Source organism: Agelaius tricolor, unplaced genomic scaffold (genome assembly GCF_023055355.1).
Source record: "Agelaius tricolor isolate 1412-34295 unplaced genomic scaffold, bAgeTri1.0.p SCAF_18, whole genome shotgun sequence".
NCBI classification, from domain to species: domain Eukaryota; kingdom Metazoa; phylum Chordata; class Aves; order Passeriformes; family Icteridae; genus Agelaius; species Agelaius tricolor.
In genome coordinates this window covers 710,184-730,584 of record NW_027269278.1, presented here as the reverse complement: position 1 = coordinate 730,584, position 20,401 = coordinate 710,184, and the positions used below count along the sequence as shown (strand labels likewise).

General features: G+C 46.9%; 1 protein-coding gene across 1 annotated transcript in view; it reads right to left on the bottom strand.

The window, feature by feature from the left end:
- LOC139597544 (gamma-aminobutyric acid receptor subunit pi-like) overlaps positions 1–20,136 on the bottom strand; it is a 29,919-nt gene extending 9,783 nt beyond the window's left edge. Inside the window, exons 1-6 of the mRNA XM_071442972.1 lie at positions 19,496–20,136; positions 18,050–18,159; positions 15,194–15,261; positions 3,356–3,573; positions 2,453–2,535; positions 17–154 (exon numbers count right to left, since the gene is read on the bottom strand). Coding sequence (XP_071299073.1) covers positions 17–154; positions 2,453–2,535; positions 3,356–3,573; positions 15,194–15,261; positions 18,050–18,159; positions 19,496–19,551 — 673 coding nt within the window. The 5' untranslated portion in view covers positions 19,552–20,136. The remainder of the gene's footprint in view (positions 1–16; positions 155–2,452; positions 2,536–3,355; positions 3,574–15,193; positions 15,262–18,049; positions 18,160–19,495) is intronic.
- Positions 20,137–20,401: the final 265 nt, after the last annotated feature.

Below are 20,401 nucleotides of genomic sequence, written 5' to 3'. Positions count from 1 at the left end.
GCTCTCCCAGATTTACCTGTCTCCTGCTGTGACTTGGAGACCAGGGTGTGGTAGCGCTCCACTGTGTACTGGGAGAGCCGCAGCTTCTCCATGCCGTGCACGGAGTTGTTTCCCCTCAGCCAGGTGAAGGTGACATCGTTCTCATCGTAGCCCCCTGAGGAGAACACAGACACTGTGTGACTGCTGTGGCCAGGGAGAGCCCAGCTGTGCCCTGCTTTGCCTCCTGTGGGGAGCAGAACCCTGATCCTGGCACTGCACACTGGACAGAGGCCCCTGAGCTGTGTCTGACCATGCGGGGACATTGGCTGTGCTTCCTTCACTGCCCTTGGTCTGCTGCTCCAGATGTGGACAGGAACACACACCTCTGGGAATGACATACAACGTGCAAGGCTGCTGAGAGCCTGCTGCAGTTGTTTACATGGGGTATTCATGTTTTCAAAGATAATCCATTGCTGTCATACACAGCTTGATTACATACAATGGGATATTAGTACTGCCGTGGTTAACCCTCAAATACAGACTCTCTCTCCGGTGTCTGAGAGGAGAGCAGGAGGAACACAGTGGTTAAGAGAATTCAGATCTCACTGAGCCCCTTACCACAGAGCAGAAGCACATTTCACTGAGTCAAGTGCTTCAAAACATCAGAAAATGCATTTTCAGTTTGTCAGGAGCTTACAGCTGAGACTGCTATGTGGTTATGAACTAGGCTCCTCTGACTGGGTACACATTGTCCAGGAAACCTGCTCATAAAAACAACCTTTTCTACACATAATTCCTCATATCCTCAAAGGCATTAAGTTATGGAGGACAAATAAATGCACACAATATTTAGGTAACACCAAATTCCTGCCTCAAAGCAGTGGGACTCCATATATGCCATCTGAGTGTGTACCTCCAGGGGTGACATAACCTCACATTAGACTGAGGGATACCTCAGTCTGAGGAGTAAATCTTGTACTGAGTTGCCAGTCTGCCATTCCCTTCAAAAATTTGACTTAATTTAGGAAACAAGTCCATCAGTTTCACTGATTTAATTTTTTTATTAAGAGCCCTTCTTTGAGACCATGAGTAGGGATGCTGTGATTCTGATAATAAACCATTTGTCCTGGTAGAAGGAATCAGATGAAGTTGCAGCTCTATTTACATCTAATTGTGTTTTCTTATTAGACACAAATTACCAGAGCTTGGGTGTGATGAACTCCTAAATTAGGTGTCCAGAGCATGAATCCCTGAGTAGAATCCTAAGCATGTGACTTTTCAAAGTTCCTAAGTGGTTTTATAAATCGTGGTTAATCAGGAAAATTTTATAAGTGATAGATTGTTGTTAATTCATCTGGCGTATATTTAAATAGCATTATTTCTGGGCACTTATCCTAATGAAATCTCCAGTGGGCAATATGTATGTAATTTCATTGGAATTATACAGCAACTGAGCATGATGTAGGATCCAATCAGTTTTAAACCAGGCCTAAACATGCTCCACTTTAGCAGAAGAGGCCAATCATTATTATTTCAGGAGCTATTCTTTGTAATAAAGTTAACCATGGTGAACTAATATGATTTTAATGTGAAAATAATATGTTCTTCCCTAGGTGCTTCATGCTGCAACCCCAGAAATTAAAAATCTGGTCTTTTCCATGCTGAGATGGTGGAAGTCTGGTTTTGTGTCATGCAGCAGGAGCTGCATACTCATCACAGGTCTGGAGCAGCAGCACTGCACTGGCCGAGCTTTGGGACAGCAACCCTGCAGTGGCCCACATTGCCTTGGAGTCTTTCTCAGCCAGCATTGCCTTAGGTGAGCTTTTAATCTAACTGAGAACAGAACTCGCTGATAATTCCTCTTCTTGAGACTTCTCAGTCTGACACTCTTCTGTTGACAGGGGCCTCATTCTCTGTATCCCCTCCCTAGTGGGGGGGCAGGTAGCACAACCTGGGTTTGGCCCTAATTTCAGCTCATGAGTTTGAGAGCCACATTCAACTCTAATTCTAGTGAGAACCACCCTTCCCCATGTCCTTTTGCAGTGGGGATTTGGGGGCTGCAACAGGTATTAGCTACCTAAAGATGTGAGAATTGTTCCTTCTTGTACTGTATCACAGGCACTTACCTCGCAAGTTAGTTTTGAAGAAGCTGTGTGTTCAAAAGAATCTGAATTTTGAAAACCAGCCAACATTACCTCATCCTTTCTGTGCAAGATTTAATTATCTACATTTTAATAAATATTCTTTATTACCACTTTTTTGCATAAATTGCGCAGTGACAGGAATTTTCTGGGCTGTGGATTACAACACAAACCTTTGAAGAATGATGACACAGAAGTTGTTTTCTTGTGGGCATAATAATTTGCAGGAATAAAAATCTACTCCAGAAAGCCACTGTGCTTAATCCAAATATTCAAGATGTGTAGTTACTTATGAATAAAAAATTTAGAGTTTTCTAGAACATTATACTTACAGCTTTCTAGCTGCAGTCGGCATGTTTGGGTGTCCATAGGGTATTTTGACAGGTCCATGTTACAGGCAACAGTAGTAGTGATTCTGTAGGGAGAGAAAGAACTCTGAAAATTGCAATAAAAGCATATTTTACACAGCAAACTGGATCACAAAGCTCGGCTCTGTCAGTTAGATTATTTGGACCTTTGATATGAATTAACTGAGAACCTTCAAGAACAAGCACTCTCTGCAGCCACCCCAATGAAAATGTACCCCAAGGAGGAATTTTGCTTTGATCTGGTGGGATATAGAGTGCAGAGTCACATTTTTTTCCCCATTGCTACAATTTGCTCATCTTAAGGAATCAGCACTTGCGACTTGAGGTGCAGTGACTAATTGCACACATACTCTGACTTTCTCTGATGTGGAGGTAGGTGAGTTTTGCTCTGCAGCTGAGGTAACTGGGACTCACTTAATGCAAGCTAAGGAGAGCACTGTAGGAATTGCTAACTCAAGCGCTGGGTGCCTTCCTGCAGCTCATGGACAAATACAATTCTTGGTAAAAAAACAGAAGTCATCACTGGATAAGCAAATGGTTTCTCACTATCAGTTGAATTTTACTTTGTGATGTCCTCCTTCCATTCCTCCCATGCCCCCATCTGGCTGGATTTTTTCTCGGTGACACCTAAACTCATGAGCTTTCTGAGCAGGCCTCAGGATACAGCATATACCTTTATGGGAGATCCTGATCCTTGACTGGCATTTCTGGAAGCCAGAACAGAGGGAAATGGGTCAGCAGAGAACGCTCACAGCTGATTTGTTGACCCCAAACTCATGACCTGTGACAGGTGGTACCTGCTCCTGTCCAGGGTAATTCTGGAAATCTATTCTGAGCCAGCAGCAGCAAAGCTAGAGGTCTCTGTACCTTAAGGCATACAAGACAGTGCCATTAGAGAACAGCCTGACGAGGCGGTTGCCCACAGTGACATCGTGCAGGAAAGACCTTTTTGACTCCACAATGTAGGTGTCTGGCATCCAGAGCAACTCCACCAGGCGAGCATCCAGCGTGAAGCTCTTGTTGCCATGGAAGACCAGCCGAGGGTCTGTCCAGCGCTGCCGCAGGGAGATGGTGGCTGTGTAATCCTGTGGAACAAAGCAGAGCCTGGGGATGTGTGTCCAGGCACCTGCACGGCACAGCTGGGGCACACCACATGTGTGACAAGGGACAGAACACATCCTTATTCAACCTATTGCAGCCAGGCTTCAAGCTTCAAGCTTCAAGCTTTACTTTTGTCACAGTTTTATTCACTCTGTAATATTTCTAGTACATTTCCACTCTAAGGTGTGGAGTTTGAGGACTAAAGATTATAATTGTAATATATGGTAGAGATAATTCATGCTATATAGATAGATATATGTGTGTATAAAATATTGTGAAGGTCCAAAGTTATGCCTTTGACCACTCTGGCTGAGAACAGAGTTCTATTCTCATTGTAACCAGTTCCCAGACAGCATTAAGATAATATCAGGTCTGTTACTGTATGAATGGGACAGTCCCGGAGGACCATCATAGATGATTTCCCCTGACATCTGCACCTGGGAGATAGCATCTAGACCTTCCTGGACCATGATTGATGGAATGTCTCAAGAAACTCACAAGACCTGCACCTGGGCATGATTACATCTGCGGTACTCAGGAACTGGTATCACTCTACTACATGTGAATGCACCTTCTGCCTGGATGCTCAGACATTCGTCTGAGTCTCCGGATTAGTCTTTGTCTGTTCCTGCACACGTATGGATCCCGCTCTACATGTGAAGAGACACAAAGAAACGTGTGGTCATCTCTGCCTCAGGCAGAATAAACTGTATATAAGCTAGCTGCTGGAACCACTTGGGGTGAACTCCTGGGGAAACGCTGTCACTTTGTCAGTGGACCCTAGTTTACCCAGTGCCTGCACCCAGGGCTGACACTGTCTTGGCTGTGGTGGTTCTTTTTCGAAATTCTATTTTTTTGTTATCGATCCAATAAATCTTTGTTAAATTTTTCATAAATTTGGCTACCAATCTGATCATTTATAACAATTTGGTGACTAGCCCGCTGTGATCTGTAATTGGGGTCTGGGAACCCCTTCTCCACTCGGGGGATGCCCCCGCTGAGTTCAGCGGCCTGAGTGGAATTGGATTCCGAAAACCAATGAGATCCAAAACAAAAGAGCTGCAACCGGAGCCGCGGACCGTAATCGGATCCGCATGCTGCAAAACAAAACCACAGCCAAGGAAGACAGGAGGGCCCATTCTTGGAGAAACTTGGAAAACTCTAGAGAGATTTCTAAGACCCGAGGTTTTTTTTCCTGTAAAATTCAATGTGCTCAAAGAAATCCATGCAAGAAAGAGAACCGTAAGTATTGTGGGGTTGGGAAGGAGCGTGATCGGATGCGTGTGTGAGATGTGACTTTGTCATGGGGTGAGAGCGGACCCCACGACTGCAGTTCCACGTGTCCACAAGGGCTATGGTCAGTCAAGGGGGAAGTGCAAGGTTTTTGTTCGAAACACACGAGACCTGGGACTCGGGGGAGTCTAGGGGGAAAAAGCGGTCACGTTTTTGGGATCAGGAGGGGAGAGGCGAGCCTGGAAAATTCCAGGAATTTGTCTACCATCTGAAACCAGAGAAAACAGGCAAGAAAACAGCCCAAAGTCGTCAGGACGGTTCACTGCTCAACTTGGTCAAGCTGGCGGCTTTTCGCAAGTCAGAAAACCCAACATCGGAGAGAGAAACGGGACTCCTGGCGGATATCCCGATGAAACAAGAAAAGGTAAGAAAAATCGCAACATTCTTTGGGAAAATGGGTTTGGGAAAGAGCAGACACCAGAAGAAAGCCCAGGAAAAACCCTCCCTGGGAGAAGTTTAGTCTCTGGTAAGATTGTCCCAAGTCCCTGGGAGAATCTTACCAGAAATACCCAGAGATAGCTCTTTGGGGTGGATGCTGGAACACTGGGACGAAAACCCGCGGCGGGTGGGGAAGTCCAAGGAAAGAATGATCCATTTTTGCATGGAGAAATGGGGAGGGAGGGAGATCAGAAGGTACGTGGTCTGGCCAATATTCAGGACATTTGAAACATGGACGTGTGAGTCTTTGTTTGACCATGTGTCCGGGTGCAGTCCGTGGGACCCAGAGGAAATCGAATACGCCGACATGTGGAGGCATGCGTGCTCGGGTCTGGACCTGGTACAAGCTCTCCGATGTGCGGCAAAAGCAGGGAAAGAATAGGAACCGTTGGAAAATCTTCCACCCCCTTACCTGGTAGCTCCGCAGCAGCCAGACCAAGTGCAGGCTCAAGTGGTGCCTGGAATGGCTCCCGAGGCAGGGGCTCCCCAGGCACAGGCAACCGCTCCGCTGCCACAACTGGAGCAAGTGGTGGCATCCGCTTTCCCACATGGCCAGGTGGCGGCAGCGCAGCTGCGTCCACAAGCATCTCCGAAAATCAAGGAAAGAAAGGAAGACGTCTCTAGGGATGTCTTTCCCCCAACACGTCGAACAAGGCGGAGAATGAGGCGGGCGACAGTGGGGGACAGTGGGGACAAGGAGGAAAAACCCGTTATCTATCCTTTACGGGAGGTACCGACAGCTCCAAGGGTGCTTGGATACATGCATACCCCGATTGACACCAGTGATGTGAGGGCATTCAAAAAGGAAATGGGAAAAGTAATGGATGATCCTTTGGGGGTGGCGGAGAGGTTGGATGAGATCTTGGGAACTAGCATATACACCTATATGGATGGAGGATCTCCAAGTGATATTGAAATCGCTGTTTAACAATGAGGAGAGGGATATGATCCAGTTAGCTGCGATCAAGGACTGGGAAAAGCAGAATCCGAATGGGGGGACTGAGGAGGAGCGCTGGCCGAATCAGAAGCTGTCTTGGGAAGCCCAGACGGAAGAAGGGAGACAAAAGACGATAAATTTAAGAAATATGGTTATTTCAGGTATCCAGGAGGCGGTACCAAAAGGGCAGAACATGAGCAAAGTGCTTCGGGAATGTCAGGGGAAGGATGAAACCCCCATGGAGTGGTTAGAATGACTCCGAAAGGGCCTGAGGATGTACTCAGGGACGGACCCTGACTCCCCAGTGGGAATGGTATTGTTAAAAACACAATTCGTGGCAATGTCCTGGGAGGATATTTGGGAAAAACTGGAGAAAATGGGCGGGTGGCAGGAGTTGGGATTGCAGGAATTATTGCAGGAAGCCCAGAACATATACATGCACCGGGATGAGGAAAAGCAAAAGATTCAAGCCAAAGTTCTCGTGGCAGCAGTAAGGGAAGCTCAAAAACAGGAACAGGGTAAGGACACGGCGAAAAAGGCACCGGCAAAGAAACCAAGTCTGGCTCCGGGGAGGGGCTTGGGCAAACAGAAGCAGGATTTTGAGTGTTTTTACTGCAAACAGAAGGGGCACATCAAACGGAATTGTCCAAACAGAGCCAAGGATCATGCGATTTTCCAGGAGGACTAGGGGTGTCAGGGGCTTTTCAGCTTGGGGTCTGGAACATCTAGGGAGCCCTTGATAAAACTAAAGGTGGGACCCTATAAGGAAGAAATGTGGTTTATGGTGGAATGGATAACGGTATTGCAGTTACCAAAAGGGTGTGCTCTAAGCAACAATTCCATGATGGTAACGGGAGTGCAGGGGGATCCCTTTGAGGTTCCCATCATAAAAAATGTAGAAATAAACACGGGAAACAGAAAATACAGTGGTAATATCTTATTGGCAAAAGGAGCTGACTTCAACCTACTGGGGCGGGATATGATGGCTGCTCTGGGAGTAGGCTTAGCTGTGGAAAAGGCACAACTCAAAGTAAGGCTTTATAGCCTCACTGCTCCAGATGAAGAAAAAATAAACCCGAGGGTGTGGTATGTTCCAGGGGAAGCTGGGAAATTGGACATAGAACCAATTCAGGTCAAAATTGAGAGACCAGAAGACCCCATAAGGGTCAGACAATACCCCCTCTCCATGGAAGGGAGGAGGGGTTTGAAACCAGTAAATGATGAATTAATAAAAAAGGGAACACTGGAGCCTTGTATGTCAAGGGATAACACCCCAATTCTGCCGGTGAGAAAAACCGATGGCAGCTTTAGGCTGGTGCAGGATTTACAGGCTGTGAACCAGAGGACTAAGACCCTTTTCCCCACCATTTCAAATCCTTACACATTGTTAAGCAATCTCTCTCCTGAGGACACTTGGTACAGTGTTATTGACTTAAAGGACCCTTTCTGGACCAGCCCTCTCGCCGAGGACAGTCGTGATTATTTTGTGTTTCAGTGGGAAGACCCGGAGACTAACAGAAAGCAGCAACTCAGGTGGACATCGTTACCTCAGGGTTTTGTGGACTCTCCAAATTTATTTGGACAGGTGTTGGAACAGGTTTTAAGTCATTTTGTACCAAGCGGGGGGACAAAGCTGCTACAGTATGTAGATGATTTGTTGGTCGCAGGACAGGGGGAGGGGGAGGTAAGGGCAAGCACAATTGAGCTTTTGAATTTTCTGGGGTAAAGGGGGCTGAAGGTTTCAAAATCAAAGTTACAGTTCACAGAGCCTGAGGCCAGGTACTTGGGACATTGGCTCACCAAAGGCAAAAAGATATTAGACCCAGAAAGGGTGGCAGGGATTATTGCCCTGCCACCACCACAGACAAAAAGGGAGGTCCAGCAGCTGTTGGGGTTGTTGGGATACTGCCAGCAGTGGATCGAAAGTTACAGTGAAAAGTTGAAATTTCTCTATGAGAAACTCACCACAGATCGGATCAAATGGACACAAAAAGATGATTAAGAATTCAGAGAAATCAAGGGAGCTCTCATGGAGGTACCAGTGCTGAGTCTTCCTGATGTGAGGAAACCCTTTCAGTTGTTTGTAGATGCTAGCAATCACACAGCACACAGGGTGTTAACACAGGATTGGGCAGGGGTCAGGAAACCTGTGGGTTACTTGTCCAGGCTTTTGGACCCAGTCAGCAGGGGTTGGCCCACGTGTTTGCAAGCGATTGTGGCTGTGGCTTTGCTGGTGGAGGAAGCGAAAAAGGTGAGCTTCGGGGCACCTCTGGTAGTGTTTGCACCACACAATGTGTGGGGCATACTACAGCAGAAAGCGGACAAATGGCTCACTGATGCAAGGTTGCTAAAATATGAAGCCATTTTGATTCACTCACAGGACTTGGAGTTGCAGACCACGACTGCGCAGAATCCTACGCAGTTCCTGTTTGGGGAGGCTGCAGAAAAGATGGTTCATGACTGTGTGGAGGTGGTCAAATTGCAGACCAAAATTAGAGAGGATTTGGAGGAAGAAGAATTGGATGAGGGGGAGAAATGGTTTGTGGATGGTTCAAGCAGAGTGATAGAAGGGAAGAGAATATCAGGATACGCAGTTGTGGATGGAAAAACGGGAAAAGTGATAGAAGCAGGTCCCCTGAATGCAAGCTGGTCTGCACAGGCATGTGAACTTTATGCTCTTCTGAGGGTGTTGAAGGGACTGAAAGGGAAAAAGGGGATGATTTTCACAGATTCAAGGTATGCCTTTGGGGTGGTTCACACATTTGGAAAAATTTGGGAAGAGAGGGGGCTGATCAACACCAGAGGAAAGGGACTGATGCACAGGGAATTAATCCAGCAAATCTTAGAAGCTGTAAGGGGGCTGGAGGGAATTGCAGTGGTTCATGTAAAGGGACTTCATACACGGATTCAGTTCCAGACCAGGGGGAACAACTTGGCAGACCAGGAGGCCAAAACCATGGTGTTGATGGTGGTAAGTACCCCTGAAATCGTAGGGGTAGAGACCTCTGACGACCCCCCTCAGCTCTCCCAAAAGGAGATCAAGTGTTATGAGAAGATCGGAGCACATTTGAAGGAAGGTAAGTGGAAGCTACCTGATGGGAGGGAACTAGTCAAAAGGTAAACAAATCAAGGGCCAGAAAGGCGGCTCTGGGGAGTCGCCCCTTTGCGTACTGACCATTTAAAAGAATTCAGGTTGATTTCACGGAGTTGCCAAAGGTGGGAAGGTTCAAATTTGTTCTGGTAATTGTAGATAAATTGACCCATTGGGTAGAAGCCTTCCCCAGCTCCCAGGCAATGGCCCAGACTGTGGCCAGAAAATTATTATAGGAAATTGTACCCCGATACGGGGTAGTGAATTGCATCAATTCAGATCAAGGAACACATTTCACATCAAGAGTTATTAAGCAGATGGCTGATGCACTGGGCATCCAATGGGAGTACCACACTCCGTGGCATCCCCAGAGTTCAGGACAAGTGGAAAGAATGAATCAAACTTTAAAGGCACAGTTATCTAAATTAATTTTGGAAACAATAATGTCCTGGCTGAAGTGTCAGCCCTCGGCACTGCTTAATATCCAAACCATGCCTCACTCAGAGACATGGGCTTTCACCGTTTGAAATGTTATATGGCATGCCATATAAACATGGAATGCCGGTGGGACACCCTGGGTTTGAGGATGGTCAGATTCAACCATAGCTGGTTGCAATCAATAGGAATTTAGAGGAACTCCTAAAACAGGGAATAGTGACACAGGGCGCTCCTCTGGGGTTCGCTATTCACAAAATCCAACCAGGGGACAAAGTGTTTGTCAAAATGTGAAAAGAGGTGCCACTCTATCCTCACTGGGAAGGTCCCTTCCTTGTACTCCTGACAATAGACATGGCCATTCGGATGGCAGAGAAGGGCTGGACGCACACGTCTAGAGTGAAAAAGGTCGGACAGCAGGAGGAAGAGCCCAAGTGGAAGATCACCTCTTCCCCTGGCGACCTGAAGATCAAACTCCAGCATCCTTGTAAATGACCTACAGCGAGTGGATAGGTTGTATACTGTCAGATTGTGTATGCTATCCGTTTGTACACTTTAAGTGTGAATATTATCAAAGGGTGTTTGTCATTCATTGCAGAAGGGGACAGAGGCCGAAAGGACTGTGTACTCAGTGTTTGGAGGAGGAGCTTGAATTGACTGACCGTATCCTGACCTTAAGCCACCAATTTGGGAATCATTGAATTAGACTCTGAGGAGTGGTTTCGGATTTTTCAAAACAGGGTGGATGCGTGGGAAGCTTAGATCTCAGGCAGAAATCTTGGATGTGGAGTGCCAGAAATCCATCAGGGTCCTGTGCAGTTCCAATGCAATCAGAGTGTCATGGTGGGGCGCCTTTAAGAGGAGGTATGCGGCTAGGTCCGAGGGCGTCTTCCCCGAAGAATTCTCCTGCTGCCATGAAGATGGTCTTCCTCACCACTGGTGGCACCCCAGGGGGCAGAGGCAAAGGCAGAGGAGCATGCCTGGTGGGAATCCTGATTGGCCTGAGCCTAGCCGTGTGCAGGGCACAGAGTCTGTGCACTGAGGTCCTGAGGAAAGGCGGAAGTTACAGCTCCGCGGGCGAGTGCGAAAAGTGCACTCAGGTGGTCCCAGTCGCAAAGGACGAGGGATACTCAGTATACCAAGCCCCAAATGAATGTCTCAGGAGAACTGGCAGGTACTGTTGGAGAAATGGCACTCGAGTTAAATTATGCGAATTGGAGATCGGGACTTGGTGTATCAATCCCTAGGCAGGGATAGGACACAGGCAGTCAAGTGTTCGCAAGCACCAATTGAGAAAAAGAAGTGTGGAGCCAATGTCAATCCCCATTTGTAATCAGTGTAACCGAACCATGTGGGTCGGGGGGGAAGACAGAATCTATCTTTATTGCACACCACCAGGTGGATCCGTTGTGGTATGACAACGTAAGGCTGGGAATATGCACGATGAATGGGAAAATGTACTGGATGGCGAAGAATACGAAATTTGATAGTAAAATTACCCTAGGCAAAGACCCGCTCATACTGGACCTGGCACCGGCTAATGATGGCAGGGTGTGCCTCCAATATGATAGGGTTGTTTGCTTTGCAAGAAATAAAAATAATGAAGATCCTGAGGGAAGAATGAAGGAGATAACTCAGGAACTGAAACAGAGGGAGTCAGAAATGAGGAAACAGAGAGTCAAACAAGAATGATTGAAAACATTGGGCGAGCAGTATGAAATACTGGAGAGACAATACTCTGACAGGGAATTGCCTTCCCCAGATAGGAATTTGTTCATTTATTTAATGCAAGAAATCGCAATAGAATTGGGTTTGTCGAGTTGTTGGATTTGTGGGGGGTTGAAATCTGCAGAGAAATGGCCTTGGAAAGGGGAAGGCTTGACTCCGGAACAGCTCTTAAAATGGGATAGCCCGAGGGTCTCAAAGTTGGCGCAGAGGCCCAAGGGGTGGATTTGGGATCAAAGGGTAATTGGCACAATCTGCGTCAGTCAGGAGGGAAAGGAATACACCGAAATGGTGGGTTACACTCCGTGTGCAACCACCTTGATGGTGAACTTGGATACAAAAAGTAGGACTTAGCACCCAGCCCCTCCCTTGGGGTATTGGAGCCGGAAAAATGAAACAAATTGTGAATGGGATCAAAGAATAGGATTGTGCTGGATCAAGAATCTGGGAGCCAACCCTTTCCAATCCTTGGAAGGTATGAGGGAATACTGGGGCGACCCAAGGAAAATAAATATCAAATGGAAAGCCCCCGATGGAATTTATTGGATATGTGAGAAAAAGGCATACAGTGAGTTGCCCTTCAGGTGGAAGGGATCATGCATTTTAGGTATGATGTGATCAGTTTTCGTTACTCTCCTGAGGACAAAAAGTAATCTGCTGGGGGCCCCGTTACATGAAACCCTGAGGAGAGAGAGGAGTCTGAAAAAGATAATACTGGTGATAAGCGGTAAACAAACCTGGGGGGAGGAAGAGTGGCCAGCGGCACGAATAATTGATTATTATGGGCCAGCCACAGGGGCTCAGGATGGAAGCTACGGGTATAGGACTCAGATTTACCTACTGAACAGATTGGTTAGGCTGCAAGCAGTGATGGAAATTGTTTCAAATCACACCTCTGAAGCCCTGGATTTACTGAGTCGGCAGCACACTCAAGTACGGGCCTTTGTGTACCAGAATCGGATAGCTCTAGATTATCTGTTGGCTGAGGAAAGGGGAGTGTGTGGAAAATTCAATGAGTCAGAGTGATGTATCGAGATCGATGATTATGGGGAAACCATAAGAGGTTTGGTGGCCGAGATCAAAAAGGTGGCCCATGTCCCTGTCCAAAAATGGAATTCAATTTTACAATCTTCATGGTGGGACAAATTTTTTGATGGGGCATGGTGGAACAAAGTAATGTTTCTTGTGCTCTGTTCAGTAGCCGGAATCCTATTCCTCCCTTGTCTTATCCCATGCTTTATCAGACTAACCCATTCCATGGTCCAGGGAATGCAAATTGCTATAGTTCCTGTGGACTCGGAAGGAGCTTCTGGAAGCAACACATCTAAAATCATGCAGCTGGGAGAAAGAAATTATGCCAGCAGTGCTGCTGAGGCACTGGCAAAATTTGAGAAACAAACAACTGTCAAAATGAATAATGTGATGTATCAGGGCATCCCACCAGGGGAGTACCGAATAGTGTAAAAAGTACTCTGCTTGTGGGAGTCCCTTAATGGTGAAGGGTAGAAGTAGAAAATTAAAAATTTTGGTAGCATGAATTAAATTGGTGAAATAAATGGGGAGAGATTGTAATATATGGTAGAGATAATTCATGCTATATAGATAGATATATGTGTGTATAAAATATTGTGAAGGTCCAAAGTTATGCCTTTGACCACTCTGGCTGAGAACAGAGTTCTATTCTCATTGTAACCAGTTCCCAGACAGCATTAAGATAATATCAGGTCTGTTACTGTATGAATGGGACAGTCCCGGAGGACCATCATAGATGATTTCCCCTGACATCTGCACCTGGGAGATAGCATCTAGACCTTCCTGGACCATGATTGATGGAATGTCTCAAGAAACTCACAAGACCTGCACCTGGGCATGATTACATCTGCGGTACTCAGGAACTGGTATCACTCTACTACATGTGAATGCAGCTTCTGCCTGGATGCTCAGACATTCGTCTGAGTCTCCGGATTAGTCTTTGTCTGTTCCTGCACACGTATGGATCCCGCTCTACATGTGAAGAGACACAAAGAAACGTGTGGTCATCTCTGCCTCAGGCAGAATAAACTGTATATAAGCTAGCTGCTGGAACCACTTGGGGTGAACTCCTGGGGAAACGCTGTCACTTTGTCAGTGGACCCTAGTTTACCCAGTGCCTGCACCCAGGGCTGACACTGTCTTGGCTGTGATGGTTCTTTTTCGAAATTCTATTTTTTTGTTATCGCTCCAATAAATCTTTGTTAAATTTTTCATAAATTTGGCTACCGAGTTGATAATTTATAACAATAATTACAGTACTTTATGTTTTTAATGGGCAGTTTTTATAACTGATGCTTTTGTGCCCATTTTGCAGAGAACAGATAGGAAGCACACACTTGAGGCCACCCCACAAGCCATTGACATTACAGATCAGTCATTGCCTAGAGCTAGGAAACTCCACATGTACTATAAATCAGGTCATCAAGGAGGCATTGGCACTTTGGGGAAAAAAGGTAAGTGAATCCAACCTGTTATGTCAGGGACATCTTAAAAAAAAAACCCAAACAAGTCAAAAAAGAAAACTTGTGCCTTCTATTTTTATAGAAATTTTCAATCTAAGAACACTGGGATTAACTTGAGTTTGGCCTGCCCCCAAGCAGCACCACTTGGCTCTGAAGCTGATGCTTTGCTGAGCCTTCTGGACACCACAGGTACTGCTGGACTATTCAACTTCCTTCTCACAAGGGATGCCATGCAGGATTGATTTTTTCTATTTCCATGGGGTCTGATTTCCAGAAGGTGCTGAGTTTTTGACCAGTAGAACTTTTGGAACCACTTCTTTTTTCTTGTAAGCCCACATTACTATGGCATCTACACAGTTGTCTTAGGGTGACGTTATGATGTTTGTATTCCTAATCGTCTGCTCTGTTTATGCTGGATATTAAGTTCTGCACCTTTAAGACTGCTTCCAAAAGTGAAGTGGGGGAAAAGAAGTGTGCGGCTCATTTTCAGAAACTGCACTTGCTCCCCCACATTCCTTCTCACAGACTGTGTTGTCTGCAGCACAGACAGACAGTGGGACAGAGCTCTCCTTTGCTTTTAGTTAGTTTTTAGCTAGCAGAGGCAGAGAAGTTCCCAGAACTGTGTTTTTTTTTCTTTTTCTTGGAACTGTTTGAACCTGCTCTAGACTGAAAACCCAGAAAAACACCAGGAGCTCATGCCTGTGGCTCACCTGGGTCCAGGACATGGCATTCCAGCACGGGAGAGACTGATAACAGACTGAGTGAGCCAAGCTACAGCCCATGAAAAGAACTTTCTGAATTTGCCATCTCTTCAGAACAGCAAGAGGTTTTATCGTTTAATATTATTAATTTTTTATGCTTGTGTGTACTTTGCTTGTTAAATAACCAGGTTTTTCCCCTTATCTCCAAGGAAATATTTTCATGAACCATTTGGGGGAGGGGCCACTTGAATCTGCTTTCTAGAGGAACCCTTTTGGCAGTTTCCTCCCAAATTTGCCCTAAACCAGGACAATAGTCTGCAGTCATAAATGAGCTCTGTTTTCATCCCACTGCTGAAAGTGGTCAACAGTCCCCAACAGCAAAGCAGTTTCAAAATCACCATTTCTGTGCTGGACACACAGGAATACATGTGAAGTCTCTCAGGCATATCTCAATCTTATCTTGTAAAATAAAAGGTTTTTTTCACTTACCATGTCACTCTCAGATATACTAGAAATACTTGCAATGTCCAGACTCATTGCAATTTGTACAGGTTCTCCTGCAGAGGGAATGAAATGCTTCAGCAGAGAGAAGGGAAGTAAAGCCACTCAGGATGCTGTGCAGGGTGGGCACTGTCCTCAGCCTCACTCACTGTCACTAAAACTGCAGAGGCCCAGAGGGTCAGACACAGTTTCAGAGCATTAGGCTCACAAATTCTGTGATCTGAAATGCAGTTGTCGCTGTTAGGGAGGTGGAGTTCTGTGTTTGGTGGTGGCAGCAGAGGGCAAATACCCATTAACACTGGCTGCAGAGCTCAACAGTTTAGGTCAGCAACATTTCAGTGGCATTTGCCATTGGACAGGCAGCCAGGGCCATTTTGTCCCTTGATCCCAGCCCACACCAGGCACAGAGCAGCTAGGCCAGGAACCTCTGCACAGAGCACTTCCCACAGCTCAGGGAGTGCTGAGCAGCCCCGGCTCGTGGCGAGGAGCCACCGAGAGGAAAGAAGGTCCCTGGTTCCCGAGAACAGGCGTTCCTGAAATGCGGAGGAGCAGCGGCCTCTGCCCGGTTCAGCTCCCGCCCGAGACAGACCCGCGAAGCGAGAGCCGCGAGCGCCGGGAGCCACCGCGAGAGGGCAGCACTGCCCGGGACAGGGGGACAGGGGGACAGGGGGACACAGGAACACGGGGACAGGGGGACACGGGGATACGGGGACAGGGGGACACGGGGACACGGGGACACGAGACAAGGGGACACAGGGGACGGGGAACACAGGGACACGGGGACAAAGGGGACAGGGGGACACAGGGACAAAGGGGACTGGGGGACAGGGGGACACAGGGACAGGGGGACATGGGGACACAGGGGACAGGGGGACACGGGGACAAAGGGGACTGGGGGACAGGGGGACACAGGGACAGGGGGACATGGGGACACAGGGGACAGGGGGACACGGGGACAAAGGAGACAGGGGGACAAAGGGACACAGGGACACGGGGACAGGGGGACAGGGGGACACAGAGACAGGGGGGCAGGGGGACATGGGGACACGGGGACATGGGGACACAGGGACAGGGGGACACGGGGACAGCGGGACACGGGGACAAAGGGACACAGGGAAAAAGGGACACGGGGACAAAGGGACACGGGGACACAGGGACACACGGGGACACAGGGACAGGGGGGCACAGGTACAAAGGGAGAAGGGGGACATGGGGATATGGGGACAGGGGGACACAGGGACAGGGGGACATGGGGACACAGGGACACGGGCACAAAAGGACCCAGGGACATGGGGACACAGGGAGAGGGGGACATGAGGACACGGAGACATGGGTACAAAGGGACATGGGAACATGGGCACAAAGGGACACTGGGACACGGGGAACAAAGGGACACAGGGAGAAAGGGAGACATGAGGACAAGGGGACAAAGGGACACACGAGGACAAGGGGACACAGGAACACAGAGACATGGGAACCCCATTGCAGGCCGGGCTCCACCGATGCTGGGGGAGCACCGAGCTCTGAGCGCAGCTCAATGCTTTCCAGCACAGCCCTCTCTGCCTGCATGACAACAGAGCGGGGCCTTTCCTGCTGGAACTGCTGAAATTGCTGCTCATCACATGAATCACAGTGAGGAACAACCAATGTACACAATTTCTGAAACTCTTTCCAGGTGGTTTTGGCTTTGATTGTTTGTTTTAACGGGTTCATAAATTTATTTCATTTGCAGAAGATGTGTATTTTTGAAAGCAGCTGTTGTTCATGTCTCTGTCTATTCAGACTCAAACCCACTGCATTTACTGATCACAGGACACAACTGTGAGCACTTGGCCTCCAGGGGAGGTCACACAAGAGTCCTGGCTGGTTTTGTTTAACATTTGCTGCAGATGCAGTGGATCTCTGTTCTCTTGTAGAGAAGCATCTGCTCACTGGTGTCACAGGATTTAGAGGAGCTTTTCTAATCCTGCATCAGGTCAGCCATTCTTGGCAGAGCAAGATGGTAAATTCTGTATTGTCTCAGACATTTATTACCATGGCCAGAAAAAGGAAGCATCTCAGGGCTGCCAGTAGCAGCAGGTCAGTCAACAATGGGAAATATCCATGGCCTTGTGAAAGCTGATGGGAAATTTTTCTGTCAAGCAGAGTTTCATTAATAGTTCAGGCACAAAATCAAAATTAATAGAAATAAAAATGGTCATTGCTGTTTCTAAAACTTTCAATGATACTTTTTAGGTTCTGAATGTCATTCGGAGAAACCTGTTCCTCTATGTGATGACAGCACTAACCTGGAAGGTGGGAGACCTGACACCCAAATTGCTCAATAGCCTCAGATAAGTTCCTAAATTCCTGCCTGCTCCCAACTCCCCAGGGTCTCACTAGGGTTTGAAACAGATTTTTGTCACAGTGTGAGGTGAAAGCATGTGTCAAAAGTCAATAATCAAGGCAAGAAGAATGGCTTTTTTCCTCTAAAGCTGCATAAATAGCTATAATAGCTGTACGTGACCAATAGTAAAGCAGAAAATCACAAGGGTCAGGCTCTAAACAAAAGCCTGTACAGTTAGAGCAGAATTTAGTTATTTAGTCAAGTCTTTCATAGAGATGTTAAAGTTTATAAATTCCCTGCTCTTCACCTCACATCTGGACCTGATCCCAAGCCCCACACATATGTGCACCAGCTATTCAAGACAGTAGTGGATGCAGAGAAAGAAGGGCAGCCTGGGACACCAACTAATTTAAAAGAAACATAACCTTTGAAACTGCAGCAAGGTTAAAGCCTGCTCTCCCCTCCACATGAGCATTACAGACCGATTTTAAATGCTCCCTTGTGTGGAGCCAACATACCACCAAAGTAGGGCCGGAGGTATTTGTTGTACCCCATGGTGAGGTTCTCAAATCCAGGGAGGGACGTTGTACCCCTGCCATGCAAACTGGATCCATGACCCAGAGAGCTCCTGGGGACACAAACACCAACTGTTACATGCTGGGCTGGGCACATCTGGTGTACAGCTGCAGCTGCTTCCAGCTTGTGCTCAAACAAACAAACAGTATAAAATAGTTATTAAAACCAAGTAGATAATTGAAATCACAAGCATTTGCTCACATTGCTGTCTTGGCTGAATAATTAACACCTTCAAGAGGTGGGAAAATGGCAAATTGCCTCAGCTGATAGCTACAGGTTGCGCACACAGTATCTTAAGAAAGTTCTGTTCAAACAGAAAAATCAAGAAAGTTCTGTTGAAACAAAAATCAAGATCTGTAGATCACAAGCCTGAGAAATAAATCCCAATCTCCCCTTCCCACTCTTTCTTGGTACAGTCTATTTAAGGAATATTATTTTCTTTTTTCCTCCCATTTATGACAACCTGAGACAAATCTTGAAGCCCAACATCCTCCTTTCTAATCTCTAGTCCCTTAAATAAGCTTCATCTTCATAACATGTGAGTGTCAGCTTCTACAGCTGCTGTCAGGAATAATACTGGAGGGGAAAGGTGGAGGACTGTGCACTTCACAGACACCCCCTCAGCTCTGTGGGCAGTGCTGCTCCAGCTGCTGGGTATACTGAGGGTCCAACTCTAGATTACAATGTCAACATTTACATTTTGTGGCTGGTCATTGAAGGCAGAAGCTGTGTTATGAGGCTGACAGATCAGTACCCTCACACGGACAGTGAGAGGGATAGGGTTTGGACTGTAAAAGGTGAGTATTAAGGTGCAAGGTGGCACTGCCTCACCTGAGAAAAGTGTAACTGAGTGAAAGGTTAGGAGTTTGTTCTTGCTTTGGGCAAGAGGAGCCTTTGCTGCTCCCAGTGCCAGGACCCTGTTCTGGGCAGGAAGCAGCCATAGAGTTACTCACAGCTCTGACCAAGGTTTTTCTTCTGTTTCCTTCACAGCTGGGTTAATAGGGCCTTGGAGCTGCAGGATTTAGACTAAGCAGGACCTTACAGCAGAATAAGGTTTTACACAGTATGTATGTAAATACTTCAACAAATCTGGGACTTGTACTACCAAGGATGGTAATAACAGAGCTGGGAACCTTGTGGGAGGCATTTCTGGTAAAGAACTACGACCTGTGTGATTCTGAACAGGAAATCAGTGTTGCACTGTTAATGGACATCATATGGTTTAGGGACCTATGAAGATTGCTCTCTCCTATACCACATCCCTGACTGCACCCTGCCACCTTTGGGTGGGCTGGATAACTAGAAGCATAGTTTCCTTTTGACCCACATTATTTATGTGAAACATCATTCAAATGTTCCCTTTAAAACAAAACAAACTCTACACTTACCTTTGGGTTGGAAGGAAAAGACACAGACCAAAGAAGGAAAAATATCTGCAGAACATGTCTGGAGATTGTTTCTGTATTTGCTCTGCTTGTCTGTAAAGAAGAAAAGAAAGATGAAGTCTTGTGGTTTAAGAAAAATTATTTTAATTTTTTAAGGGAAGGAGACAGGGAGAAGAAATGCTGCACAGTCAGAACCATCACAGATTGATGTTTAACATATCTGATATGCAGTGGCTCCTGTCCTTTTTCCTGACTAGTATAATTTTTCAGCATGTTCTATCACTTACCACATAAAAAGCCCTGGTGACAACTCAGGTCTTGAAGTTCTCGACGAATTTTAGGTCCTCTCCTCTCAGTATGAGATGGCAATAGCTGATGTTGAGAATGGCACCACAGGAATGGATTGATTAAATAGGAAAATGTGTGGGTAGCTCCCAGAGCAGTCAGACTCTGAAGCCAAGAGAGATCCTGCCCACAGATGGCAGTTCCAGCCTCTTTTAGTCGCAGGCTCCCCTGCCCAGCCTCACAGAAGTGCTGTAACTCTGTGCTCCATTGATTGTATGTGGGATAAATCCCTGCTATTAACAGCAAAGCTGGCAAGCCACTTAGCATGCAGCAGAGCATGAGGTCACTGCACTTCAAAGGGGTTTCGTTGACTTTTCTGGGAGTGGAACCAAGTTTGGCTGCTGGCCCAAGACTCCTGGGGCTTGTGCTGGCCTTGGAGCAGGTGCCACAGTGGCAGCTCTGAGCTGTACTCTGCTCCACTCTGATCTCCAGCTTCCTGCTGGAAGTGCTGCTCCAGTCACACACCTTTTTTTCAGACCTAGCACCTCTCTCATCACACATGGCATTTAGAGCCTCAGCTTCCAATGTAGCTGCACCACAATAACCCAAACATCATGAGTTTTC